The sequence below is a fragment of the Nelusetta ayraudi genome, unplaced genomic scaffold (genome assembly GCF_046127955.1).
Source record: "Nelusetta ayraudi isolate G7.1 ecotype Tasmania unplaced genomic scaffold, CSIRO-AGI_Nayr_v1 ptg000135l, whole genome shotgun sequence".
Classification (NCBI taxonomy): Eukaryota; Metazoa; Chordata; class Actinopteri; order Tetraodontiformes; family Monacanthidae; genus Nelusetta; species Nelusetta ayraudi.
Genome location: NW_027466185.1, coordinates 1,687,196 through 1,714,457, shown reverse-complemented (window position 1 = coordinate 1,714,457; position 27,262 = coordinate 1,687,196). Strand labels below are relative to the sequence as shown.

At 43.4% G+C, this 27,262-nt stretch overlaps 2 protein-coding genes across 6 annotated transcripts in view; one reads left to right on the top strand and one right to left on the bottom strand.

Moving 5' to 3' along the window:
- Positions 1–27,262, top strand: part of rpap3 (RNA polymerase II associated protein 3) — a 196,419-nt gene that overhangs the window by 133,328 nt on the left and 35,829 nt on the right. The window lies entirely within an intron of this gene.
- celsr1a (cadherin EGF LAG seven-pass G-type receptor 1a) overlaps positions 1–27,262 on the bottom strand; it is a 92,568-nt gene that overhangs the window by 61,403 nt on the left and 3,903 nt on the right. For all 5 annotated transcript variants that reach the window (XM_076051732.1, XM_076051731.1, XM_076051730.1 and 2 more), the window contains exons 2-3: positions 2,390–2,754; positions 1,480–1,768 (exon numbers count right to left, since the gene is read on the bottom strand). In XM_076051732.1, coding sequence (XP_075907847.1) covers positions 1,480–1,768; positions 2,390–2,754 — 654 coding nt within the window. The remainder of the gene's footprint in view (positions 1–1,479; positions 1,769–2,389; positions 2,755–27,262) is intronic.

The following is a 27,262-nucleotide window of genomic DNA, read 5'->3' as shown; positions in this document are numbered from 1 at the left end:
CCTCTTTCAAGTATTCATTTGTGGTTACTTTTGCTTCCGTAAAATCATTAGCAGTGTCCTGTTGACGTGTGGTGAAGTTGAAAATTGTTACTCATTTGCTTCAGTTTAATGATTCATGTTTTCAAACTTGATTGTTTGTGTGGGGGTCACACTTGACTTCAGTCAGCGTTCTGCACAGAGACGTACGGCCATAAATCTATTCTAAGTGCTCGCAGTGCGTGTGCTTTGCCCGTTCCAAGCCACTCTTACACCACATGAACTGGGGTCGACCTTGAGTTTGACAATAGGCGGTGAGACATTTTACAACCCGTCAGTGCGGTTTTGGTGGTTTCGCACGAGCCATTGTGCCACTCGTTAAGGGGACGAACATGAGCCTCTGCATGTTCATAAAAGACTTTGAGTGAATCGAGGGTAAACTTAAATAATAATTATATGTTGCCCCAAGGGACATTTCTTCTCAAAATGTTGTTCTGAATATTAAGTAGATACAGATACAGTGTCAGAAGCAAATTTTGTTGCTTAGGATGTTTGTGTTTAGATTTTGGTTATTTCTTTTTGTTGTGTTTCAGTTTCAACTTTTAACTTTTTTATTGTATGTTATTATATTGTATTGTCTGTTTGTGTGGACCCCAGGAAGAAGAGTGTTCAGGTGTTGAAAACTAATGACGATCCTTACTAAATGAACAAAAAACCTTCTACCTTAAGTGTGCTGGTCGGAGTCTCTGTTCCGGCGCTCCCACCCTGAGCAAACCAGAGGGCAGAGCAAAGCACTCCGGGTCTGCAGCTTGCCAGGAGCAAGGATCGCAGTGCAAATTTGAATTATATCGATATATCGCCCAGCCCTAGCTCAAACCCAGATGCCTGAAGCACACAAATGCACCTCCCAACCTACAAGAACTCATCACTCCAAAATCCTCCACCCACAACCTTCAAATCTGCAGGCAGCTTGCTCCTCAGAACTACCAGCAGCAAGCTCTGCACGATGGGAGACCGGGCCTTCTGCTAGAACAACCAGCTCAGGAGTCCACAGACCTTTTTATTCAAAAAGGCCTTTGACTGTTGATGTGAAGTCTGTATTTTTGTGTACGTATACTATGGTCTTTAACCTGTAGCACTTTGAGGTCCTGTGATTAAAAGTGCATTATAAATGAAATGAACTATTATTTATTATTTAATTATTATATACTATTTATTAAAATGTATTTGTTTTGATTCGGTGTAATTTTACTGTGTAATTCTGCATTAACTGTTTTTCTGCACTAATGTCTGATGCTGCTGTCTTGGCATGGCTTCCCTTGAAAAAGAGATCTCTGTATCTCAACGAGACTGACCTGATGGGAAAAATGATTAGAAGGGAGCTAACAGCAGTGTCTACATGCTATAAACCGCAGGTCACCAGGCTCAAATCTGGTCTAACTCGACAGGTCTGACTTCTGAGCCTCGCCGTTAGCATCGCTCACAAGAAAAAGAAAACCCTACCCGTGAAGTCCTCCAGGCACTCGCAGGTGTAGCCTCCCTCCCGGCTGCGGCACCGCCCGTTGTTCTTGCACGGCCCCGAGTAGCAGAGGTCCACCTCGGTCTCGCAGTAGTCGCCTGTGAAGCCCAGCGGGCAGCGGCAGCGCAGGCCGTTGATGGGGTGGATGGGCCGGAACAGGACCGTGTCGGAAGCGATGAAGGGCGGCGAGCTGTCGAACTTCAGCACTGAGACGCACTTCATGTAGTTCTCGCAGGGCTCCCGCAGGCAGATGTTGTCGTCGAACGGCAACACCTGGAGAGAAGAGTCAGGGGGTGCTCTCAGTTGTGAGGCGCCAAAAGTATTCACGTTCTCGACTCAAGTAAAAGTAAGAAAGTAAACGGTTCTTTTTGGCATTAATAAAACAATACATTTGCTGATAATTTTAGCCAAAATGTAAAAGTTGTGACAGAATAATCAGGACTGAACTGAAGAGAGGTCTTACATCCGCTTTGTTACTCTCAATACTATAGCTTTTTTTTCATTTTTAACTGCAGCACAACCAAACTGTAATGAGTGATGGTTGTGACCAGTCAGCCATTATTGAATGTTTACACTTTTAATAACAATAAGCAATGTTATTTTTCTACATGTTTTAGCTGGAGTGAGACTATACTGAACTGAACAGTGACCCCAAAGCAGAGGTACTTTAAAATAAATAAGATTCCTCTAACGTATGATTCACTTATATGTGATGGAGGAGTGGAAAATATTTGTGAGCAAATGTAGGGAGTAAAAGCAAAAAGTCGTCAAAAATAAAACTCAAAGTACAGACACCTGAAAAATCTACTTCAGTAGACTTAAGCAGAAGTTACTTCCCACCTCTGTTCTTTTCATAGCCTGTATGCTGTTGGATTATTTCACCCGCGCTCTTACCTCCTGCGATGATATCAGCCGGAGGAGAGTGCGGTTGAGGTAGATCTGCTCCTGCAGCTCCTCCGAGGGGAAGAATGTCCCTTTGCCTTGGCCGCCACCCTGGCCGCCGGGCTGCAAGGCCGAGAAGGTGACGTTGAGGATGGAGCCCTGCACGTCGGTGTCGTTCTGGATGTTAAAGACGAACACGGCCTCGCGCCGGGTGGAGAGCACGGCGGCCACCCCTTCCACGAAGAGGGTGAGCAGCGGCGATAGGAAGCGCTCCTGGGACATGTTCTCCAGGCGCACTGTGATGCTGTTGGTCAGCATGTCGTCGGTGATGATGGCGACCCGCAGCGTGCAGGTGGCTTCCACCTTGTGGCGACCATCTGGTTGGGGGGAAGGAGATGGGGAGGGTGGAAAAAAATGTAGCGGACATTTTATTCAGATTCAGTTTCAGGTTCCTTTATTTTCATTCAGTCGTTACTTCAGAGATGCACTGCAGAACAAAATTTCATTGCAGTAATAATGTTTTTTAAGGTCTGATTTCTGGGAGCTTTGAATCTATGATGGAGGTAAAATGACAACACAAAAGCTACACAAACACTCACTCACGAGCCAGCATGATAAATATGACACTACACTAGTGCAGTCAGCAACCAACACAGCAAAAACTCTCCAGTCTAATTTGGTTCTTTTTTAATGAAACAGTCCGCAAAGATATGTGGACAGTTCTGGATTAAAATCTAATAAATTCTTCCTTTACTTCTAACTTCGAATAAAGACTTCCTTTATTTCTATGTACATATCAATTTTTTGAGTGAAACCTGCTTGATTGATGAACTGAAATCCCCAAATATCTTGTGCCAGTAAGTTCTTCTCAGTCAGAGCACAACAAAATTGTATAAAACACAGAGTCCTTCCTCTTACTGTGTTTTTATTATTTGACAAGTGAATTGTCTCTTATAATATTCCATGTACCTGAAAGTACAAACGCTTGTCTCAGGGAGCCGTGTATATATCGATGCTGAAAGCTGCCGACTTCAAGCATATCTGTGATACCGCTTCTTCTTTTTTTCTTTTTTTGGTTTGTTTACACTGTAAAAATGTTTCAACCAGATTAAATTTATGCGCTAGGCACCCCAGAGGACACTGCGCACTTCAAGCCACGGCTGGCCGCAATTAGATCAGTCTAGGGTTTCTGGCCCTCTGGGAGAGGGTTTGGTCTGCTCTCATGCCTACTTCTGGCACAGCTGTAAGCTTTGGTTGCCTACGAGGGGGTGGGGGAGCTACATGCGCTGCGCGGCACTGCGGGCCGGATGAAATACAACGGACGACAGGTGGCGAGGCCAGATGAAATTTGCAAGGATGGATAATACGGTTGAAGCGGGAGATGGGTCAGATTGCAATGCTTCGCCGCGCTGTACTGAAAACATGAGTGTGTCATGTGTGCGCTTTAAAGTATGAGCAAGTGTGTGTGTGTGTGTGTGTGTGGGTGGGTGGGTGGGGGGGCAGTGGGGGTTTAGGGGTGAAAAAGTCACAGTGAGGTTCGGCCACAGATGTCCTGTCACTCTTGGGTGGCAGACGAGGCCGTTTCTCAGGACCCCTGAATTCCAGTCACGCAAACACACTGGGTCAGAGTAAGGTGCAGATCGAGCTAGCAATCCTAGCTATGTTGCTAAAAATGTGCCAATCGCAACAGCGCACATACTTCCCATTGTGGGCGAAACAAGACAAGATATTGCTGCGTGTAAAACAATTGCGTTGCGAGCAAGTTCTTTGACCAGGCTTTGTCATTAGTTGGTCAAACTCGATACTCTGAAAGTCTGACTCTGCAAACATGGCCAAACAATTTGCAAATTGACTGTGCAAAAGACACTTGATATGTTTCTGCGAATTAAATGTTATACCTAAGGCACGCAAATTCTACTTCTACTGATGACTGTTAGGTCACTTTTTCACTAGCAGCTATCGATGCTAATAGCAACGGGTGCAACTGTCTTGTTTTCCCATTGTTCTTGACTTGAAACGCATCATAAGTTGGCACTGAGCTGCTCACACAGTACACCTTGGCTGCCTACTGTTAACAGTCGTATCTGTTCATTACAGGGCATTTATTGCTCAGCACTCTGCACCTGTCCCTCAATGAGGTAGATTGTTATTCCACTTGTCTCCTGAGATCCATTAGCCCGTCGTTAACATGCAGTGTGAAGGACCGCAACACTTGTACTGCTTATTGACGGATGGTGAGAAGGCATCCCTTGCTCTCTGAGAATGCAGGTATCTCGTGGTTGCACCACTATATATAGAGCCCACTGACTGTGAACATGGAATCACACACACATGCAGAGGATGGGCTGGACTACGGAAAAGGGTGTGTCACCGGCAATGGAAAACACACACACACACACACACACACACACACACACACACACACACACACACACACACACACACACACACACACACACACACACACACACACACACACACTACCCCCCCAAAAAACAGAGCTCAACACTCGATTTTAAACAAAAAGCCAGGCTGCAGGCTACGTTAGTATCAAAGAAGATTGATCATTCATCAACAACAAACAGTCATTTGAACAGTGTTGAAGTTGCAAATATCCAAAAAGTTCTCTTCTGACCTTAGTATGTAATGTCTTTGAAGCTGCTTTTTGATACTCAGATGTGCCAAAGTCTAGACTTTGAATTATAGCCCAACAGCTCTTTATCATAAGCCTTTCTTTACAGTCAGTCTTTGTTGTTTGATTGTTGTTGTTGTGTTAAATTTGCATCCAATGATGAGACCAAGAGGTGACAATTGTGTTGAACAATTGAGACAAAAGCGAGGAACAAACTAACAGACAAGGATAAAACAAAAAGGGCTACAGCAGAAAAAGGGCCACAGCAGTGATCATACAAATAATAGCTGCTAATGGTATTAGCATGGATGCTATAACCGCATGAAGAACATTTCCACATTGATAAAACACAGAACAGCACTGGAGGTTTCCAATAGGAGAAAGGATGGATTATATGTATGTGTGAGAGACCCTCACACCGTTAGCATTGAATCTTCTGAATGTCTGTGTGTGTGTGGGCATGAGTGTCAAGAGTCTCACAATTAATTTTGTAAAGGTGCTTCTGCCTCTAAGGAGTTCACACCTTAGGGCTCCTGCATTGTAGGTGGTTGAGGGCTGTGGAGTCAGTTAAGAGCTGTTAATGAGATGCCAAGTCAGAGGTGGCAGCGGCGACACGCTCCCGACAAATGAGTTGCCACACGTGCAAAATACTGCGGCCAATCAGTTTGCCTGTCAAGTGTTGCTGCGCTCCCCTGAAAAAGCACATGCTCGCAGACCCACACACACACTCTCTCTCTGGTGTATGCTCACCGTTAACCAGCCTGATGTGTTGACACACACTTCGCCCAGCTGTCACCGTAGAACACACAGATCTCGACACACATACACATACATACCACCCACACACACACACACACACACACACACGTACGCACGCACGACATACAGAAGCACGACAGTAAAGGGAGTTTAGACATTATGATGTAGTGGAATCAGCAACTTCTTTGAGAGTATTTTTTTAAGTCAATTAAGTCATAATTCTTTCGTGGTTCTTTTGCACACAACAATGTGGTTCACAGTCCCATATCTTTCAACTGTCACAAATTCTCTGACATGATGTGACTTTTACGAGTGAAAATTTAATCGAACCTGATTTACTCAGGACCATGGGGACTTCCCTGACCGGCTAGCCAGAGAGCCGCGGTCGGACGCCCCCACTTTAGTGGCCTCTCTGCCCCCCTCCAAGCGCCACTTGGCAACTTCAACAACGTTGTTTGTTCAGCCAGCGAGAGGGACGGTCAGCAAAGCGTCAGCAAACAAACAAAGCAGTTGTAGTCGCGCCGGGTTCGGGGAGGGCGTCAGGCCCACCAGTGAGTAACACTTTGGCCACAGACAACACAGCAGAGAGCAAAATCAAGACTTGGCAATGGTCGCTGATAACGATTATTCATTCACCCTCTTTTCTTTATGACAAGAAAAGAAAACCTTTGATAATCACTTCTGTCAGAAACTCTCACCCAACCAACCTAATTTCCATCTGAACATTTATCTTGTTTCCCCTTGTTTTGGATCTAATTTCTTTCTTTGTTAGGCAGCTGCATTGGGCCCCTGGACCAAGTGAATGCTAGCTGACTCTGGAGAGGTGGAGGGCGACGCCATTAACAAAGACATGAGACTTGTGAAAAGCCATTGACGGTGAAAATCTCCTTTGGTTCACCGGGCAACATTTTTTTTTTTTTAACTGCGCAGTCTTAAAGGAGAAACAACCAATAAAAACGGCTGTTACAGGTCCTTTCACAGCCCACCGGCCCACTGGCCGGCATTCTCTGCCTTGTTCCTCCCCCTTTGAAGAAAAAGGTCAAACATTTGAATCAGTACAAAGCTGTAACTGGAGCGCTTTTCAGCCAATCACAGGGGAGACGCTCAACAAACAACCCCACCTTATTGGACGCACCTGAGTGCCCACAGCCAATCAGCAGGGGGGAAACAAACAATGAGTCACAGTTCAGACGCACACACGTGCTCTCTGATCACGATGTTTCCAATACAGAGTAAAACATTCCCAACATCACAGCACAACTTTCAAACGATCTGAGATGACAGCAATGGAAAACTTTGTATTGCAGTTGTCACGTCTGTGCAGACCCCCCTAAAATGCCTTCAGTCACCCCTCTGCCAACCCCTATTGGCAACTTCAACTGTCCTGGTACGAGTCCAACTATTTGTCAAGCCTCTTCTCCTTTTATCCTTTTTTCTCTTTTTCTCCCTCACAGGCGGCCACTGCCAACACCAGATCACATGTCAGCAGCCTGAAGGTACACTGAGAGGCATCTTGAGTGAGTTGAGGGAAAGAACCCCTCCAAAAAAAATGCTATCAACTTGAATCAATCTAAATGGCATAAATCATGAGACATAAATCTCACCTCTGTCAGAAGAAAAACATGGGCAGCTTTAAAGTTAGCAAGCATAGAATGGAACACTTGAAAATGAGGAGCAAAAGAGTTTGAAAGTTTGAAGTATTTTTTTTCGTATTTGGAGTGAATAAAAGTATCTGTTAAGATATCAAACTAAGAAAATACAATAAATCCCCACAATCAGACTTTAGCTGTGATGTGTCTATTTGTCTTAAGGGGTTAGGGGTTTATGTTAAGCTAGCTTGCTGTAGCATTCTGTCAAAGTTTTGGCAGTTGCACTCACACTCTTCCTCTTGGCAAGGGATTTGTGCAATTATCAAATTTTCAAAAAGGGCGCAGCATGTCAATGCTTTGCCTGAAGGTTCCTCAAGCCTACGCCGTATTTAACACGAAGATGAACCTCTAGAGAGGCTTAAGACAAACAAACTAGACGTTGTGCAAAACACATTAAGGGGAAAGAAGTGCTTAATTTAAACCCATCACAAAGTTAACATTTCCAAACTGTTCAGGCGTGACACAGAGGCGATTTTAAAAACAAACAGGGACGAACCAATGGGTCGATGATTAAACACAGGAATGTGAGAGGCAATGGGTTACCAGATAAAGACTGGAGAAAGACTGGAGAAAGAGAGAGATTTACAGGTCCAGACAAATTAATTTCCCGGACTGAAGCACGGCCATAAAATAAAACAGGGCCATTACATCAATGAGGAGCTATTCAGGAACACTACACTAGTATCACCCAAGAACACCTCACTATCATGTTATTCATGACTCTTCATGAAGAGCTGTTCTTTTACACTACAGTTTGGCCTATTACCACTCGGCAGTTGAGAGGTTTGATCTGCCACTTGTCTGCAAGCCTCACTCGTGCCTGGAAGCACTCAGCGTGTGAGGCCCCCGTTGTCTCTGCGCACAAGCCGTTTGGTCATATTTCTTCCTGAGGTATGCCCAACTGTCTGACTTATTAAGCTAGGAACATTTGCACAGATGTGTGGCAATAAACCTGATGGACATGCAGAACACAGGGCGGTGGGTATGTGGGTATGGACAGAGATGGTGGAAGGTAGACAGGCAGCCGGGATGATGAACTGTATGCCACTTAATAGTGTGGTATGAGTAAGATATAGGGAATGAAAACGGCCAGAAAAAGATGAAACGCATATACAGTATGCATGTGGACGCGAGGCTCCCTGCTAATTTGAGTCAAATTTACAGATTGTCCGTGCGTGTGTGACCGTATATCAACTCAGCCTACCCATCGTTATGACGCAGCTGCTGCGGTCCAATTTCCCTCGCAATAGCTGCAGGTGGCTAAACAACCCTGTGAACCTGCCTCCCTCCTTTCCGTTCCTTTCCCTCCTATTTTTCATATTATATTGAGCACACAAGTGTGATCAGCTCTTTCCCACTCAATCTCTCCATGAGCCTTCATAGAAGAAAACTTGTCTGTGGGCACAAAAGATTCCATTCACCCGCTGGGGTGAGTTGCTGGATATGGCAGGTTGAGGTCTGAGTGTGGGCCGGTGGGCCGGTGGACCACTGGGGTTTAGGGAGGGAGGGTTGCCAGAAGGATAACATCCCGGAGAACAGGTGGGATTACATGGCTCAGCCAATCAAACTGCCCAGTACACAGGTGGGAAAGCAGCCAACAAGTACAACAATTCTCTAAATTCTAAAGGAAGTGTGATGTCATCCACAGAAATGTAAAGTGTAGTCAAAGGCAATGGTTTTCCTTCAAAGCTAAACACAAAAACACAACATCTTGCCTTGATATTCTACTCTGCCAGCTCATTCATACACCACAAAACTGGGTTCTGTCTTGTTACAGTCAGAAACACTATCACCAACAATAACTTCAAACCTCTTTTAACCAAACTCTATTGAAGTGGCTGGGTAAAGGGGGCTACTGACAACAATGCGGATGCATCAGTAGGTGAAAGTGAACATTCCACGAGAGCTACTAACATGTTCAACCTCAAATGTTTTGCTGGCACGGTGGAAGAGCGATACATCTCTCAACGGGCAACGGCGCCGTGCTTTGATTTACAAAGGCCCTCAAACTCAATGATCTACTGGTGTAAAGAGCAAAGCCCCAGCTTGATCACATTTCACTCTCATTAGTATCGCCTTGTTGGTCTTTGTTGACACAATTTACATAGCAAAAGCACAAAGCATGCAGGAAAACAGTTACAGCTCCAGTGTCATGCAAATTGCTGGTCAAGTCAAGACTGGATATTTAAGGAACTCTTTTGAAAAGCAGTAAAAGATGAACGGATGGACGTGTGAAGACAGCGGCGTTGATTACAGCTGAAATATGTCTCTTGATATGAAAAGGTCAATGCTTGGAGTGGCAAACAATACACTTTCTGAAACCTTTGTCATGGGACATTAGAAGGTTAAGAAGCCTCCACCGCTACAAACTTCTTCTTCAACCTCGCCTTGAAACAGAATGAGACTTTCTCAAACCCTTAGTGACTGTACTTAAGCAGAGCACTCAGGGGCATCAAATGCCAGGCCAAGAACTGGCCTAGCTAGAATATCTATGTCCCATTTAGGATCCCTGGGAGAGACGAGCGAAAAGAATAGAAGCTCTGTTAGTGGCCAGACAATACTAAATGTGCCTGGGTGATGGGCAAGACAATGCAAAAACCAGCCCAAAAGATTGCACGGCTGGTTTGTGCGGTCAAGGTTGACACGCTTGTTTGATCATCACCTCCTTCACTTTTGTCAAAGGAGACGAATAATCGCTGAGAAGTAGGAGGAAGCCATGAGCTGCGAAGTGCAACAAGTGGCACTGGGGATATTGACGGCAAAGTTGAGTTGTGACAGGACTTCTGTTGGCCAAATGAGCAGACGGTGTTCAACATCGCAGTCAGCTGTTAACAAGTTTGGGAGGACCGCCTTGGGACAGAGTAATAACCCAAATTGAATGAAATGAGGTGGAATGATGGCAAGAACATTTGGGTAACACTGGATTAAGCCACGTGACAATGTCAATCAATGAGAAATCAGTTGTTTGCCAAATAGATTAGTTTGCCGTGCATACAAGACAGAAAAGAAGTCATCATGCACGGCTTTAGTTGCAGAGGAAACACGCCCATCAGTGCACGTTTAAACACCTCCAGTTCTGCAAGCGTGTACACGATGAAAGGTATGATCAAGTCCGCCTCACTGCAGCCATGCTTTTGTAATCAATTTTTTAAACTTCACTGGATGGACTTGGCCGCTGCTGCACATACCACACTCCTGAGCCTAGCAATCAAATTAAAGCCATCCACTGCTTCCTATTAAGGAGCTCAAGGATCTCAGTTTTCGGGTGTCTCCTTCCGCCTTGGGATTCAATAGTGGATATGAGTGTAAAGGGGAAAATAAGCAGAGGAAAATATGTACAACTAAAGACTAATACTGACAAATAATCAAGGAGTTCGTAGTGTCTATGCTGCTGAGAAACGTTTGTGCCTCGTGATGGGTGTCATGAAGAAAAAAGTTATGATGAGGACCCTAACAAATCTGGTAATTGATTCAAAAAAATAAAAGAAATTGAATACACTGCAATACAATTCTCGAACTCAAGTAAATTGATCTCAAACCATATTGGGTCTGCGTTGTGCTGGTGTTGCAATAACTAGGGCTGTGATAAATAAGTAACAAGACGAGAAAGACAACACACAACAAGTTAATATTTTTTTCTCCCTTTTTTCCTTAATGAACCAAAACACAGGCCTCAAAATGACAAACGTTAACTGCACATGACAAATTACCGTGAATTTTGTTAACCCATTTCCTTGCTTACAAGTTTTTCCTGTCACTTTTGGCACCTGTTAACATATTAACATCTTTTAAAGCAGCTCTAGGTAACTTTTCGACCATAAAATTATGATTCCAAACTCAGTAAAGCGGTAGATAAACGATTAATAGGATCAATGGTGCCACCTCGGCAGCGAGAGGGGGGTTGTGCTGGCTGTAACTGCACTGCCTAACTTTCAGGCGCGACCCGACACGCCGGACGAACCACTTTACGGCAACATCACACATTTATTTAGAGGCAGTCTTCCATACTACTATTACAAATACATAAGATTGTAAAATGACGGAATGGAACCCAATAAGTAACCTCGATGAAAGACGAAGTAATAAAAGTGTTGAACGTTTGCTACAACGTTATTGTCGTAGCAAACTCGTAGCAAGCTCAAGTTACCTAGAGCTGCTATAAAAAGGAATACTGGGCTGCAACAGAGGGTCGTTTTTTTTTTTTCTTAAAGTGTGGTCAGCTGATTTCTATTAACCCTCCTGAATATCCTACTTGTACGAGAGATCACAGAGAGGTGAAGAGTCAAACCGGCCATTCTCTGTTTCTTTGGAGCGAATCAATGAACTACAGCAAGGAATGCACCCCTCCCACCCACCCACTCCAACACACACACACACACACACACACACACACACACACACACACACACACACACACACACACACACACACACACACACACACACACACACACACACACACACACACACACACACACGTTACAGGGAGGCACAGTCAACAGGACTCTGGCCACACAATTAATGCTCATGTACAAAAGAATTATCATTAGAATGCAGATATGCGTGCACTGGTCCTCCTCCCCCTGCATTGATCTCATTTGATAAGCCAACAGAGGAGAGATAGTTGGTTTGTGTTGGAGTGGGTGGTGCTGAAGACACTCACAGGTCAGACTGCAGTGCTCTCTTAAGGGCTACCCAGCCATGAATGGCCTAATAGGATCCAAGTATCCGTTACACTGACACTAGATCCTTTTCCTGCCCCTGTTGTTCCTTCACTCGTTCGTTTCTTGCTGACAAAATCCAAGTTTTTTCCCGTCTCTACCAATTCAGACGTGACAATCCCGACAGTCCAACAAATCCCTTAAGAAAAGAGGCAACATGAAAATGTTCAAATACATGGCAGAGACAACAATGCACATTTTCACAGAAAATATTTGTAACCCTGGTCCCCCGAGTTTTGTTTCCACTTCCCTTTCTTTTTTAAGCCCAATTCCAACACAACTTTCCTCCACGTCCTGTTCTCTGAGGGAGTGTCAGGTTACACTTATTGTCGGCGCTGGTTACTGATAAATAGGGTGCCTAGTTACCAGCCCACGCACGATTGGCTCCTTTCAACAAAGCGTGGTGAAAAAAAAAGAGGGGGAGGGGGAGGGGTTTGAGGGTTTCCATGGGAAACCAGGAGGCTTGCGTTGATTTTAAATAGAGATTTCAGGAAAATCCTCAAGATGTGTGTGTGTGTGTGTTCAAGTGTGTGGATATGGGTGTATACAGGGTTGTTTTTTGTGGTCGTCGAAGGAACAAAGCTTGGGACACTGACCCTCATGACGGCCTTGAATGCTTCACCGACACCTGCTGAATGCCTGCTGAATACCCCCATCCTCGCTTGCCCCCCACTCTCCCCCCTGCTGGCATTATGGGGGCACTCTGCTAAGCGCCGCCTCCAGAGAAAGGAATGGGGAGAGGGGTTAGGGGTAGCTGTAGGTTAGAAATGACCTCATCCAGATACCATATGGTACATCTCCAACACAAGCTTTTTTTAATCTGGGGGGAAAAAATTATCAGCTACTGAATATAATTATGTAAAATAAATCAGTGATTAAAATAGATTAATAATGAATCATTCATGGCTTGAGGTGAGTTTTCCCACTGCACTGCGTGTAGTGAACGAAAAAAGCAGTTAGAGCTTGTTATGTGTGTTGTGAAAACATGCACACAGGAATTATTATGGTGCTTTAAAAATGCCCCGTTGGAGAACTCAGAACTCTATTTTCTGTTCTGAGGGGGCTCTACGTTTGATGAGATGAAAAGCATGCGTGCCATTTCTCACTTTGTCGTCGCCGTCAGTCCTCGAGAGGACGGAAGAATGTCAAAAAGAAAAAGAACCCCCACCCCCACACACACAAAGCAAACCTACTATTATTTTAAACGTTTATTCCTAATTATGAACCATAAAATGAAAAAAAACCACCTCCAGTAATGCTGAGTATTTAAGACCTGGGGGGCCTTGCTTTCAGACCTGTTGTCTACGTTAGGAAGTCTAGAAGAAACTATAACTTGTGAATGCAGTGGCCGGAACTTTTCTCCTACTGCCTGCGGGGAAGTGAAAATTGGCAATTATATCATAGATCAACAGCAGGTGCTGAGCACACAACTGTGTGCAGTTTGACTTGAAAGCCCGTCATCAAAGCAGTTTCGCTAGATGAAATCTATGTTCAGATTTACTCTGACTTCACAAAATAATTAAAGTTACAATATGTCATGTGATTCACTATTGTTTGCTTTGCTTGTCAGAAAGTGTGTGCAAAAATCCACAGCTCTGGAAATAAGCCCTTTGTGATGTCATACAAGACACTGAAACCTCCTCCAGGATAGTGGCCACACCCCCATTCCCTCGCAGGGAAAGTAAAAGCAAGCACTACTTTAGCAGAAGACTGTAAACATACAGTAGGGCTATAAATATGCTAACTTTTTTTGAGATCTTCAGAGTTTCATTTTGCCTAATTAATTGTGCTTAGCCACTCCACTGGCTTCTGGAATGAAAAATAGAGATCTCAAAATAGGAAAGCTGTGGGACCATCAGGATTTCCTCAAGCAAATCAACATGTTTACAATTTGCAAATGCTGTGCGTCCATCGCCTAGATTCCAAATGTTTGGCCTACCCCTCCCCCCCTGACTGACTGACATACATGGTTGAACACATGTCATATCAGCTGCTCAGATGCTGTCAGCCAGTTGGTCAGGCAGCTCAAAATTTGTTCAATCAATGGCACATTCACAAGCCTATTGAGTCAGCCGGGTCTGCGCTCTTGCATGCTGATTCGCTAATTCATTCATGCATGAAGTTGACGGTTTGCAGATTGAAACAGAGTTAATGCAGACACACATGTCTCGCCGGTGGTTGGGCTGAGCAGCCCACCTGGAGCCGCTGGATGCCAGCTGACCTCTCGACGTTTCAATCCTCACTTGGACAAGAAAGAAATACCTTCCTGCCTCCTTTCGAGGCACAATAAAAAGGAGAGAAAGTTTGTGGAGAATAGCTGAAGTGCTTCTTCAAGCTCCCCGACTTTAACGTCTGGGCTTTCCAGGCTCTTTGCGGAGTTTTTACATGTCAGAACTTTCATCATGTTAATCTTTGGGGATCAGAGTAATTCCCAAAGGATTATGTGCTTCTGGCAGGAAAATTAAGACGGATTCCTGTTGCAAAACTAAGACAGGGAGAACGAACCTTTGCTTTCATAGGAATTCATGATTGCTATGTTATTTCAAGTCCTGAAAGTTTCATTTTCAAGACTCTTTAGAGGGTTGTAAGATATGGAGGTACAATGCCCAGAGGTAGAGAGTTGGTGGGGAGTGAACAGCAGCACAACAAAGCTGCACGGATGAGCAGCAGACAATAATTCCCTCTCACCGGGAGGTTCTTTGAAGTCAGCAAAATAAAGGAATGCAAGGTTAAGTAAGGAAGAAGCCTCTCACTATCGATCCTATCTTCATCGGCACACTCTCCCTTCTCTTTTCCTCTCTTGACCTAATTTTACTCCTGATCTCTCAATCTCTGATCTCTCCCTTCCTCAGTCAAGACCACCCTTCTTCTTGACTCACAGCAGCCAGCAGTCTCCCTGATCTTCTCCAAAGGGTCAGTTGAATTTCAGAGCATTGTGTTGAGCGATGACAATGGTGTGCAATAAATGGCTGCAACAGGAGGGAGGCAGAGAGAGGCACTGTGTTCTTTCAACCCAAATAGTTTCTACTCCCTCTTCATTCCGGTAACCAAGCAATGAAGGATGTAAGATTTGTTCTATGATTGTGCATATAAGTTCAGGATGCTTTCTCCCAACAATTACTATTCTACAAGTTGTGACTGACTGTAAAACAGCACATCGGGGAGGTTCAAAGGCAACTCTTACTTACGCTGCAGTAAATCTAAAAGCAGAAAGTATTCTCATCCACGGGCTGCACACAATAATATATTTATGTCTTCCAACCAAACCTGCCCTCTCTTGATCCTAAACCTTCACTCCTCATTTACCTGGCAATCCAAAAGCGTGAGTCCAACATTTAAATCAAGTGAGGGGTGGATCAATTACATCCAGGGGAATATCTGCAAAAGCAGTGCAAGGGAAAATCCCAATCATAATTGGGAAGAATTGGCCTTTAAAAAATGACTGAATTCCTCTCTGACATCAAGGTGGTAATTACTGTCTGCCCATTAAAAAATGGGAGGAAACATGACTTGAGGCCATTTTCATAGTCTAGATTAGACTGTATGAGAAAAAAAAACTGTCTTTCTGCATCCTATTTTAATTTGCATTTACATTGGTCTCAAACTTGCTTACCTTTGCTTATTTGGTGACCAGCGTTTTCCAGTAATCAATTAATGTAAAATATGACAGATTGGCCTCCTTCACCTCAAATTACTCTCTCATCAAGACATCCTCTCACACAGCCTCTCTCCTCTTAAGAAAAAGAGATTTATTAGGGTGGGGGAACTCATTATGACAGCAGCTCTACCTGTGGTAACATGCCTCAGCAGTGCACAGCCATATAGCTGACCCTCAAAGAGACTATTCTAACTGGTTCTGTGAATTACTGCCTCCTCAAGTCATCTAATATAGAATATCACAATCAAATGAGGTTTTGAGGGATTGAGTCATGACTTGTTTGGGTGTTTTGAAGAGAAACACAGACAGAGGAACAGGAAAATATAAGGGCCAAGAACTACACACACACACACACACACACACACACACACACACACACACACACACACACACACACACACACACACACACACACACACACACACACACACACACACACACACACACACACACACACACACACACACACACACACACTTAAAACCAAACGTTTATGCCTTTGGGTTACTTTTTTGTATTTCTGTAAATTTCTATTGTGCCTTTGCTTTTCAAAGTTCATATTAAGGGTCCCACATTAAACAGAGCATTCACTTAACTTAAAAAATAAATAAATGCATAAACGCATAAATAACCCACTGACAGAAGTCCATCTATCCCACATTAGTAAAACCATTCCCAACCTTTTCCCCTTTGCAGCTGCTGCCTTAATTGTCCTGACTTGTCCCCTTCCAAGCATGTGGAAGGTGCAATAAAAGCATGAGTTTTAACAGGAAGGAGGAGGCTGTAAACAGGAAGGGGAGAATTTCATTTTTAGAGTCTACTTCTTTTTAAACAATACAAAGTGTCAGGCTATTTCGCTGGAGTCTGCACTGAGGAATAGAGATTGGGTAGATTATGGGACCTTCAATATATTAATGCTTTTCTATTTTTATCTAACCCTTTGAGATCTGAAGTGAAACTGAGCTCTCCAAGACAAAAAATGTGGCATGGAAACAAATCTTGGGCTAATGTCAACATATGGAACTGGCATAACACAATTCTCATGCACACGGAGGAGGAAAGAAAAGAAAAAGGACGATTTAAGGTGTAAACAGACATGCATTAGCACGATACAAGGGAGCTCCCCTTACGAAAGGCCAGAGGTATGCCAGTGTGTAATGTCTGCTCACGGCCGCTTTCATCATCCTGGTAATAATATGCCACTTCCACTTTATTAGCCCTGAGGCCTTTCAGATGAATCGTCTCCGCAGTGTAGGTATGGATGAGAAAAGGGCAGGCTGTTTACACTGTATGAGAACATGTAAATTTGTCCATGAGACAGACAGCCATGGCGCTATCTGCTTACAAGTCCGCCTGAGGCAAAGCCGCGGTGACTAACGGCCCCCCACTGTCATTTTCTGGGCGAGCCCGGTGTCTTACAAGACTGACAGGCCTCAACCCATATCACTGCATCCAGAGCACATGTAGACACGCCGTAAATAATCCCAGCCATACGGTATGTGTTTGTCAAACAAAGTGAATCAGTGGGAAAAATGGAAAAGTCAAAGTCTGAAATTGTTGAGCCCCCTCTGAGAGTGAAAATGCATCGTAAATGTCTAATTCAATAATGAGACAACACTTTTCTTAATAAATAAATCATTGTGACCAGTAAAGGACCAGAGGGATTCTGTTTTCTTAGAGATGTGCAGACATATAGGTTTTAGTATAGGCGATAATACATAGAACGATCTGCGGTATGTCCGGCATGAGAAGCCAGCTGTCGGTCACAGACCCTCAGTAAGGTAAGAATTAACGTGACTCTGCAGCTGAACCGTCTCACTCCACATGTTGGAGATAGGGAAAGGGCGTCTTTGTGGCTCCGTGGCACCAGAACGTTGGCCTGCATCAGTCAGTCCAGGATCACAGTACTAAATGTACAACTGTGGTCGCAAATCCAATGACCGGGGAAAACCACAAAGTCTTAAATCTTCCAAATATGGAGGACTCCTCATCTGCTGAACACAATACATCAGGTAGTCGATGATACTTGAAGTTGAAAGCCTTGCTGAACTTTTCCATTAACTGATTTGAGTCAGCAGAAACTCAACATTCCTCTCCAAACAAATCTCTGTCCTGGTGAGAGTTTCCATTTGAAAATTTTTGCTAAAGTCCTCTTTTCGTGTGAGTCCATTATAACCTAAGTCACTTACAAAACTTTGAGGCGATCACCTCACACAGAACAAAACGGCCCATCGCTGTTCACAACTCACTTCTGAGAAACAGGAACACCGTTTTCCACACATGTGCTTTTTAAATGTAAAGAAAACATGTTAACGTGAAAGTCAGTGAACCACTGAATACCAACACAGAGGCCTGCTTAATGCAAATGGAGCATTAACAATGATGTCAGGGTGGTTTATTTAAAGTTAAATGTTTTAATGCAGAATCCATGAGCATGCCAATTTAAGGGAAAAAGCGGTGATGAAAATCATGCAAAATAGAATAAGGAACTTTTCGTTCACTTGTCAATCAGTGCTGTAGCCAACATCCTGCCAAGCCTAGAAACAGTCACTCATCTCTTGCTACTTTTAAGGCTAATAGCATTATGTTTCTCATGATAGGTCATTACTTGGAAGATGTAGAAAGTAAGGCCGATTGACAGCTGGATGACCCTGTGGTAAGTGGAGAGTAAGTCGGATTAGACCTCTACTTTGTCTGTGGGACCTCCTGGGGGGACAACGTGAAGTGACCATACTCAGAGGTCGAGACCCCTGAACCTTGTCTCATCAGGACACTGTTCAACTGGACAGCAGTAGAAACAGAGACTAGACCTGCCTGATTCCTGCAAATTACATTTACTTATTAAGACAGTCTTAAAACGTTGATTTTTCTTTACAAAAATGTGTTTTCTATTTACATGAGACCAAAACTAATGATGCTTTGAAATGACACAGGATCAGGATCCAGCACAGCAATCAGCACCTAATTCTGTCAATGTGAAAGACAAGTTCTGTGACATGCAGCCAGGTTTGCAGGCATTTCAGAAGTGTCCATTAGAATTCCACCATTGCACCCCCATGTACTTTCATGGATGTCAACTGGCAAAAATGGACATGGCTTGCGAAAGATGTATGAAAAAAGCTTTTGCCTCAGATCTGGATTTCTCCAGACAGACATGATGTTCTGCTATGAGTAAAAAAATAAAAAAAACAAAAAACATTATTATTATTATTATTATGAGTAAATTACAGCATAAAATATCAAGCAAAAACCTGTAATTGGGCTCAGGTTTAAGCAGATGCTACATAAGCTGACACCATCTATTGTTACGCCGGATCTGTTTTCATGGGAAAGAGACGAACTGGAGGGTAAAGAGAACAGTGGGGTCATTGAGGCCATACATTTTAATTTGCCGAATTACATTTATTAGTCCATTTCATGGTTTAAACTCATTTTCTAATTTTATCATAGAGTTTACTCTGCTTTTTTTTTTTAATGACCAGAGTGACTCTTGGAATAAGAAAAGGGCACGCACCAGGGCCAATCAACCCATTTACCGCTTGTTCTCACACACACACACATAGCACCTTACTGGCTGTAACCCTAGATGTAATTCGATAAGTGCTGCACTGAAGGATAGAGAGCAGAACGTTCGTCATTTTCAGAGATCACATGGATGGTGCAGAGACAGAGAGGGGCATTGTGGGTACACGCCATGACAGAGGTGTCAGGAGTGTGGCGAAAGTGACACTGAGGGGGATAACCAAGACATTGCAAAACTCATCACTCCACTGCTGTGAAGACTGTGTTTAACACAACATGGAGGCCCGCAGGTTTGCTTGGAGATTTTGACACAAGAAGCCCTGCAACTTTATTCTGGTCAAATACAAAAACATTACAATGCAAGTAAAATAGACACATCTACATGAATGAAGGCAATATACAATTGCTGTAGAGCCCACCGCTGACCTGCCATCTGGGTGGTGTGTGCGACAAAGGCGTGCAAATACAGGGGTGAGAATGTGTGTTTTGCTCGTGAGTCACGCCATTCCAAATTGTAACAAGAGGACGCTCCATTTCAAAGACACATCTTGACATGACACCCCGATCAAAAGAGCTGGCCAAGGCCAACACACCTCGGAGCGCCTTCTGTCGACGCTATCGTCTTGGAGCTCGCCGCTAAAAGACGAGGCCTAGAGGGCTGGAGAAAGCACACAAAGCTTCAATCTGCACGTCTTTGAACTACTTACAGAGGCCTTAAGCCGCTCCGCCTGAAGGAGCCAAGTACACTGGGTTTTATCGCCACAGTGCCTCCCCATGATCTCACGTACGGATATGTTAATGTATGGGCAACACAATACTGTGCATGTGCCTGATCTTTAACCTGAAAGAGGTTTGCTTACAGTAGTACAAAAACTGTCAGAAGGTTGTAAGGAGACACTCGTTGACGACAAACTTTGTGTGACACATTCAGGGAGAAAAAAATAAGAGGGTGATTCAAACTCACACCCTAAACGTCTTGGCTAGTGGTGTAGCGCCCCTGAGCAAGACAGTCAATCCCTCTGTGCATGATCCGTGGTGTTTAACACGGGAATAAGATTTCTATCATTGTGGGAGCAAAGACGGAATTGGCCAATAAAGATAAGATGTTTTGTTAAACACAGGGTATCACAGGATTGCCTGTTTTGGAGGGGGACATTTGACTGGTATTATATATTCCTAGGGGAAAGCAGAACTCCATTTTAGTCTGAAGGGTAACAAACATTTATGTATAATGATCGATTATGCAGACCCAGCAGTGTGCTGATCCCAAAAAGACAGTCTACAGCCATACTAGCACACATACAGTTCAACTTACACAGCAGCAAACAGGACGAGGCGGCAAAGTCAGCACACTAACAAATCTGCGCTGTTATCAAGTGGCCACGAGTACCATGTTTACCGTTCCGTCCGCCTAACTGCAAGCCAAAAGGTAGCTGGAAAACAAAGGATCGGCAAATACTCGGGACCAACGATGACGCAATAGCAGATTTTTTTTAAAAAAAAAGGGGGGGGGGGAGTAAAATTACCATCACTCTGGCAAACTGTAGAGTACACTGCAATTTACCTTCGTGAGAATATGTGGGTTCTGCTCATCCTAAGGTAAGAAAACTATCCTGTGTATAATTAATGGCTGTGAAATTAGACTGCACTGGCAACTGTCTACGATGGCACAGACCTTCAATAACGCACAAGTGGAGAAAGTACTGATGTATCAAGGGCAGCGAGTGAAATTAAATACTGTTTCTGCAGTGCTGTGTGCTCCACGAGAGGCAGCACGACACACAAAAGGAGTGAGAGTTAAGCGTGAATCAACAAGTTCCCACACAAGCCATTTGCCAGTGAGAATATATCCGTCACTGGCTCTGTCTTAGGCTGATGGGCTAATAGCTAAAATCTGACACCGCTGAGAACACTAGTGTGGCTGTGGGGCACAAGTGCAACTTTCTGTGTCAAGTCACTGAATGGGATTTGTGATGTTTTCATTTTACATAAATGATTGTTGGTATTTTTCTTTTATCACAGACACAATATTAGATGTTTTCATATCTTGACATGTTGCGACGTAAACTTTCTCAGAAGGTCAAAAAAAAGTTTGATCAAGTTAGTTTATGAGACATTTTTCCCCCTAAAACAATTATAATTTGTGTCCCCTTCATCAGCAATCAACTGCATGGATGTTTCAGGTAAAAACTTATATGGATATGGCGTCAGTTTGAGAAATCAAATTAATGCCATGGCTGATCATTTCCACTAATTACTCCTAATTAGCTCCTTGTCCGCTATATGAAGATGACATTGCATGCTCTGGTCCCCCTTCGGCTCCTGTGCATGCCCACCCTCAACCCACACCACACAACACCACTTAACATTCCTTCAGCTGCTCATTGCACGTCATGATGCATGCAATGTCACACTCGTGAGCCGTCGGCGAGCCTTGCCGAGACAAAGGATGCCATTGTGTCGTCTGAGCCGAATAGAAAAGGCACCGGACTCAAGAGAAAGATGCGTCGGATTACAATCAAATAGAACCCCCTTCTGCTCAGAACCTAAAAGCTGGAACAGGCAGAGCGGTGAAGTCACTGTCCTGCAGCAAGTAAATGCGAGACGACGACGGGAGGGATAGGTGACATCTGACATCTTTGTCGCCAAAAGCGGATACAAAAGCAGATACAGGAAGAACAGCAAAATGTCAGATTTTTGCACAAAACTAGAGGAACCATATGAACCCAGACTGAGCTGAGCTGAACCCCCAACCTCACCACGTTTGTTCTGGCTGAGTCCAGGCCTAAAACCTCCTTGTGTGCCAGCAAACAATTCCTCTTTGAAATCCCCCGACAGCAAATGCTTCTATCATGTGAAGAGATCTGTCTTTTTCGCTTATTATCCAGATGGGGTGGATGGTGGGGGTGAGAAAGTTTGAAACGGCTTTCCTCGAGGAGACACCAAACTTGTCTTGAAAGGCGGCAAATGCATCATAAACAAGAGCTTTGAAGAAAATGGCTTGAACATTTCCATACCAATTCTGGGCAACATTGGGATGGAAAAGCCAGTATTTCTGAGCACTCTGAATAAACATATTTAGTGCTGTGTTGGAATCAAAAGAGTACTACCCCAAAGGGCAGAAGACTTTATTTTCCCAGGCAGTGACGTCATCGGCAGACAGCCTCAAATCCTTTAACATCCCCTGTCTCTCTGGCCTGTAATTGAGAGTTCAGACATCAATGCAGTCCAACAGTGTCCAGTGGTGATCCCCAGGTATTTACACTTCAAACTCTAGTCTGCGGCCTGCAGGCACACATGCGCGTGCGCACGGACACACACACACACACACACACCCTCATTTCCACACATCTGAGACTTACAAACCACTTTGGATATACAAGATTAAGCATGAAACCAATTCATTCCTCACTCATTGATCTCTCAAACAGTGACACGTGGACCATGAACATTGTTATTACACCTGCGCAGGCTGCATTCTCCTGCCCTGCCTGGGGAAACGGCAGCTTCACGTCATTCCATTTGATCCTTACAAGGTGATGATGGAAAATTACGGATACTTGGCTGTAAGCGTAGGAGTCCAAGTTTGAGAAATGTTGCAATTTCATTTTTTTTGGTCTTTGTTTCAACAATTCAGCCGCCCCATTCATACTGTGAATGATTTAAGTCTGACAGAGACCAAAGTGTGGAACAGAATGACTGCAATAATGAAAATGGGAGTTAAGTCCAGAGTCATATGAAAAGCTTTGCACTCGTGAACTACTACTAAAGCAAGCTAAATTTGCATGTCAACAGGTTCAGAATAAGTACTAAATATTACGGACATTTGAATGGATTTTGATGTTCTTCACTCTCAATACAAAAGTTGTTCAACAAATTAAAATGCTGGCTGAACCATCTTTGCCCGAGCTTGAGCTGACTGCCAGCTGACAACAGAGGCACTCATGGGCCGACAGGCAGACAGTCAGGCATGCAGTCAGCGAGAGGAGGGCAGTAATCTAATAAGTCTCTGCAGCCGCTCACGAGAGATTTAACTTGGAGCGGAGAAGAGGCAACACTCTCCAGTCACATGGAAGAGTAGTGGGAGAATTCCCAATGAAAAGAACAATAGTCAAAAACAAAGTCATGCCTGAAGACAATAAAACTGGTGGTAGGAGGAAGAGCGTGGATGAGTAAAAGTCAGAGGTGTGATATCTCAGGCATGAATCGGATCTCCTTATATCGGTTTCAAAGAATGCCACAGTGAGGAATGGTGGCATGTCTCACATTAGCACTGCTGGAGCTGACCCAGACAGGACTCGAGCACAGGACAGACTATTTTATTAACAATAATAATAATAATAATAATTTGTTAAAAAAAAAATAAAAAAAAATAAAAGACCACTGTGTAATGTTTTAAGACTTGCGATGGAAAATACCAAAGATGACTATTGTTGTGATCACTGACTAAAAAGAAATGATAAAAAAGGGGAACAAAGCTAAATCTGTTTTCTAGATGATGGATGATATTTTACTTTATGTGGCAATGGGGTCCGAGCATGATCTGTAGGTCACCATTACAATAAAATTCTTCTGTCAGTCAAGTTGCAAAAAAACAAAAAAAAACATCAACATGATGATAATGTGTTGCCACTTACAACAATAAATACATGGTGTTAGAACGAGAGTATGAAAACAATATCTGTGACTGCTGACTTCTTTAAAGTGTCCAGAGGCTTAACACGCACCATAAAGACCCCTGCCATGACTTGAGGTCAGACTTGTAACAAAAATGAATAAGTAATCAATTTGTCATCAAAGAGTTTCTGCCTCCTTATACCGATTTTCCCTGAATTCTAGATTACCTGAATCTAAAACATAAATGCTATGAAAGGATTAGGGAACATTTGAACATTTTTATTTTAATTTAACTGATCGTCAGCCAGAGTTTTCTGACCAGACATCCTGCCCCACCTCTACCCCATTACGTCCCATCCATCAAGCTTGGAGGTCAAAAGTCAGGTGTAAAAGACTGCTGGGTCATGTCTCAACATTGAGCACAGCTCTCAAACTCCATGTACCGCTTTGATGTCAGAGGTAAGTGGTCCTGCTATGTCATCATGTCTGCACATCGCAACCGCACCCACGCTCAATAGGAGTCACATTTCTCTTGTCAGAACAACAAACACACGACAGTTACCTGGAAGTAGATGCTAAAGAAGGGCAAAAAGTCTGGCGGGAACATGCTTGGCCCCTGACTCACACTGCGAGTGATTCGCCTTTCCCAACATTAGCCACCTATGGCAAGTTAAAACCAAAAGGAAGAGAACTGAGGGAGAACCCAGACAGAACTCAATCATTGCATTAGGGTGTATGAACTTCCTTGTGGTTTGTTTTTTTTTTTCCCAAAATGAAGAGCCAACTGTATGTTTAAAATTATGCACTACTATCTTTTTTTCCAGATTAATGTTCTAAGGTAACCTTTCGGTGGAAGTTCAGCAAGTACATAAACAGGACGTATTTTATCTTGGCTTTTCCTTTTGAAACAAGCCTAAACCTAACACATTGTTTAAAGTTAAGATCTTATTCTGTACACGGAGAGACGGTGTAGTGAAAAGAAGCAGAGAAAGTGTGCGCGAGAGAGGTGGGGGTGGGAACGCTAGAACAAAAATGTTAAAGAGCTGAGCTACTCAACGACCTGCACGGACTGCTCGACAAGCCACGGGAAAGACGTGCAAAGTTGAAAGAAGTCCCCATGGAGGATGGTGGAAAGCAGTTGAGTGCATGGATATGTGTAGCAGCATGCTGCTCATTAACCTTTTGGATAAGAATCAGAGTCTGAGTTTGGGAAGAAAAAAAAGTGTTTTTTGAATTGCAGAATTATTCCCCTCAAACTTAACACTGTGCTGTTGTTTAGCGCTTGTAAACCAGAAACACTCAAATTAGTTTCAAAATAAAACTTAAAAAGAAAAAGTCATTGGTTACGGCATTTCGAATGGAATGTACACAAGGGTTTATCAATGTTGATTTGTAATACACAGGCAGAGACTGATTCTGTTAACCAGGCTCAGCAAGACCAACTCACCAATTCAAAACTAAGAAATAGTCTGAAGCCAAAACTGACACTATATGGAACTGGATAGACATAAACCCATCAGAGGGCAGAAGCATATGAATTCAAGGTAATAATGTGATCAAATGATTCAGTGAATCAGTCAATGTGTGTCAGGCTATCTAACTTAAGGCTCAGTCAGGCTTTATCAGGTTCTTAAAGGCGAAAGAAACACTTCTATTAATCTTATCGCTCTTTTATAATGAAATAAGGGGACATAAGAGAAACTAAAAACCCTGCCGTATGTGCGTTACACTCTGTATTATTAGGACAAGTGAAAACCTGCCACAGATAACTAGTTTGAAGCAGAGTGAAAAATGAAATGATCTGTGAAAGGGAAATCCTAAATAAAGTGATGGTAGGGTAGGATGGAGCATAATATTTCAGTCTTTCTGAAAACTCCAAAAGCGATAATGGGAAACTTTATGACAGAGGCAGAACTCTAAGGAAGTGTGGATACAATCGGACCCTTGTGCCACTCGCCCACTAATTTCCCTCGGGCTTTTCTCTCCTGAGAGGCCGGGGTTAAAAGGTCAAGTCATCAGAAATAATAGTTGCCTAACACTTGACATCAGTGTGATGCCGCAAAAGAGGTTGTTTAGGAACATGCTTGTCTGTTAAATTGTGCATGAACACATGCTTATGTATACGTTTTTGGAGTTTCTAGTTGTGTGTATGTATCATGACAGCAGCTAATAAAAGGGTTTAATGCCCTTTGTGTGCCTTCAGAGGCATCATAGGGTCATTATAGTCAGGGATACCACAGGGGCTGTCAGCTGTTATTGACAAGCACAAGCACAGTGGTTCTATGGCCTGCAGCTATTGTGGACCATGTCTACCCCTAAGATGCTCTGCAGGTTATCTATAACAGCAATAAACCACTAAAGAACAGCCTGTCTTCTGCCAGAGACAGAGAAAAGCCATAAGTCTTTTAGTGAAAAGAATGTTGGATGTCGACACATGGAGAGACTGTCAAAGTCACGTCTGAGACAAATTTAAATTATTGTTAATTGTAAATGAGCTATGGACAATTTGCCCATTGAAGGTCTTCATGTGCTCTGAAAAATCAAACAGGGAAACATAAAGGAAGAGAAAAAAGCACGAAGGGGGAAAACAATCATTGAGCAAGCAGCTGTCAATAGGTGACAGGGTTGTTAGTTAGTCCGGGCCTTTGGCTTTACCTTGCCTGTCCCACAGCTTGATTCATGTGACCAGCGCTTTCTTGAATTGTGTGTCAGGGTGTCTACTGTGTCCGTTTTGGAACAATTTAAGTAGTCCAAATATTTGCATTAGACTAATCTTTAACTTGAAAGAACAAAGTCTGCTTCTGTTAAAGAATTAAAAAAACAGCAACTTAACCTGAATTCTTGTATTGTTGTGAGAATCAATCTTCACATCCACCACAGTATTGGAAAGTATTTCTATTTGTCCCGAAACCAAAACTCTATTTCTTAGAATTCCTTTTCAATGAGAAGTCAAGGCATTTCTGATTGTGAGCTATTTGAGAGCAACTGAGCCCAGAGATGTCTTGTCACATGATGTCAAGTGCACAGCTACTTGAGGTCAAAAAGCCTCTGAACTTCAAAGAGTGTAGCCTACAGCTTACTGTAAAAGATGCAGAGAAGAGCAAGGATGTATGTATTCCTTCTAATAATGTGAGCTTTTATATCTCCAATAACAAAGAAGTTCAGTTTTAAGGCTGCCCTTGGAACCTTTGCACCTTTTAATTACCTAAACCAACCACATGCGCACAAACATTTATCACCCAGATGGCACAAAAGCAGCACAACCGGATCCTGGAGAGCGCCTGCAGCAAACACTACTTCACAGACAGCCAATCTGAGAGTCAAAACC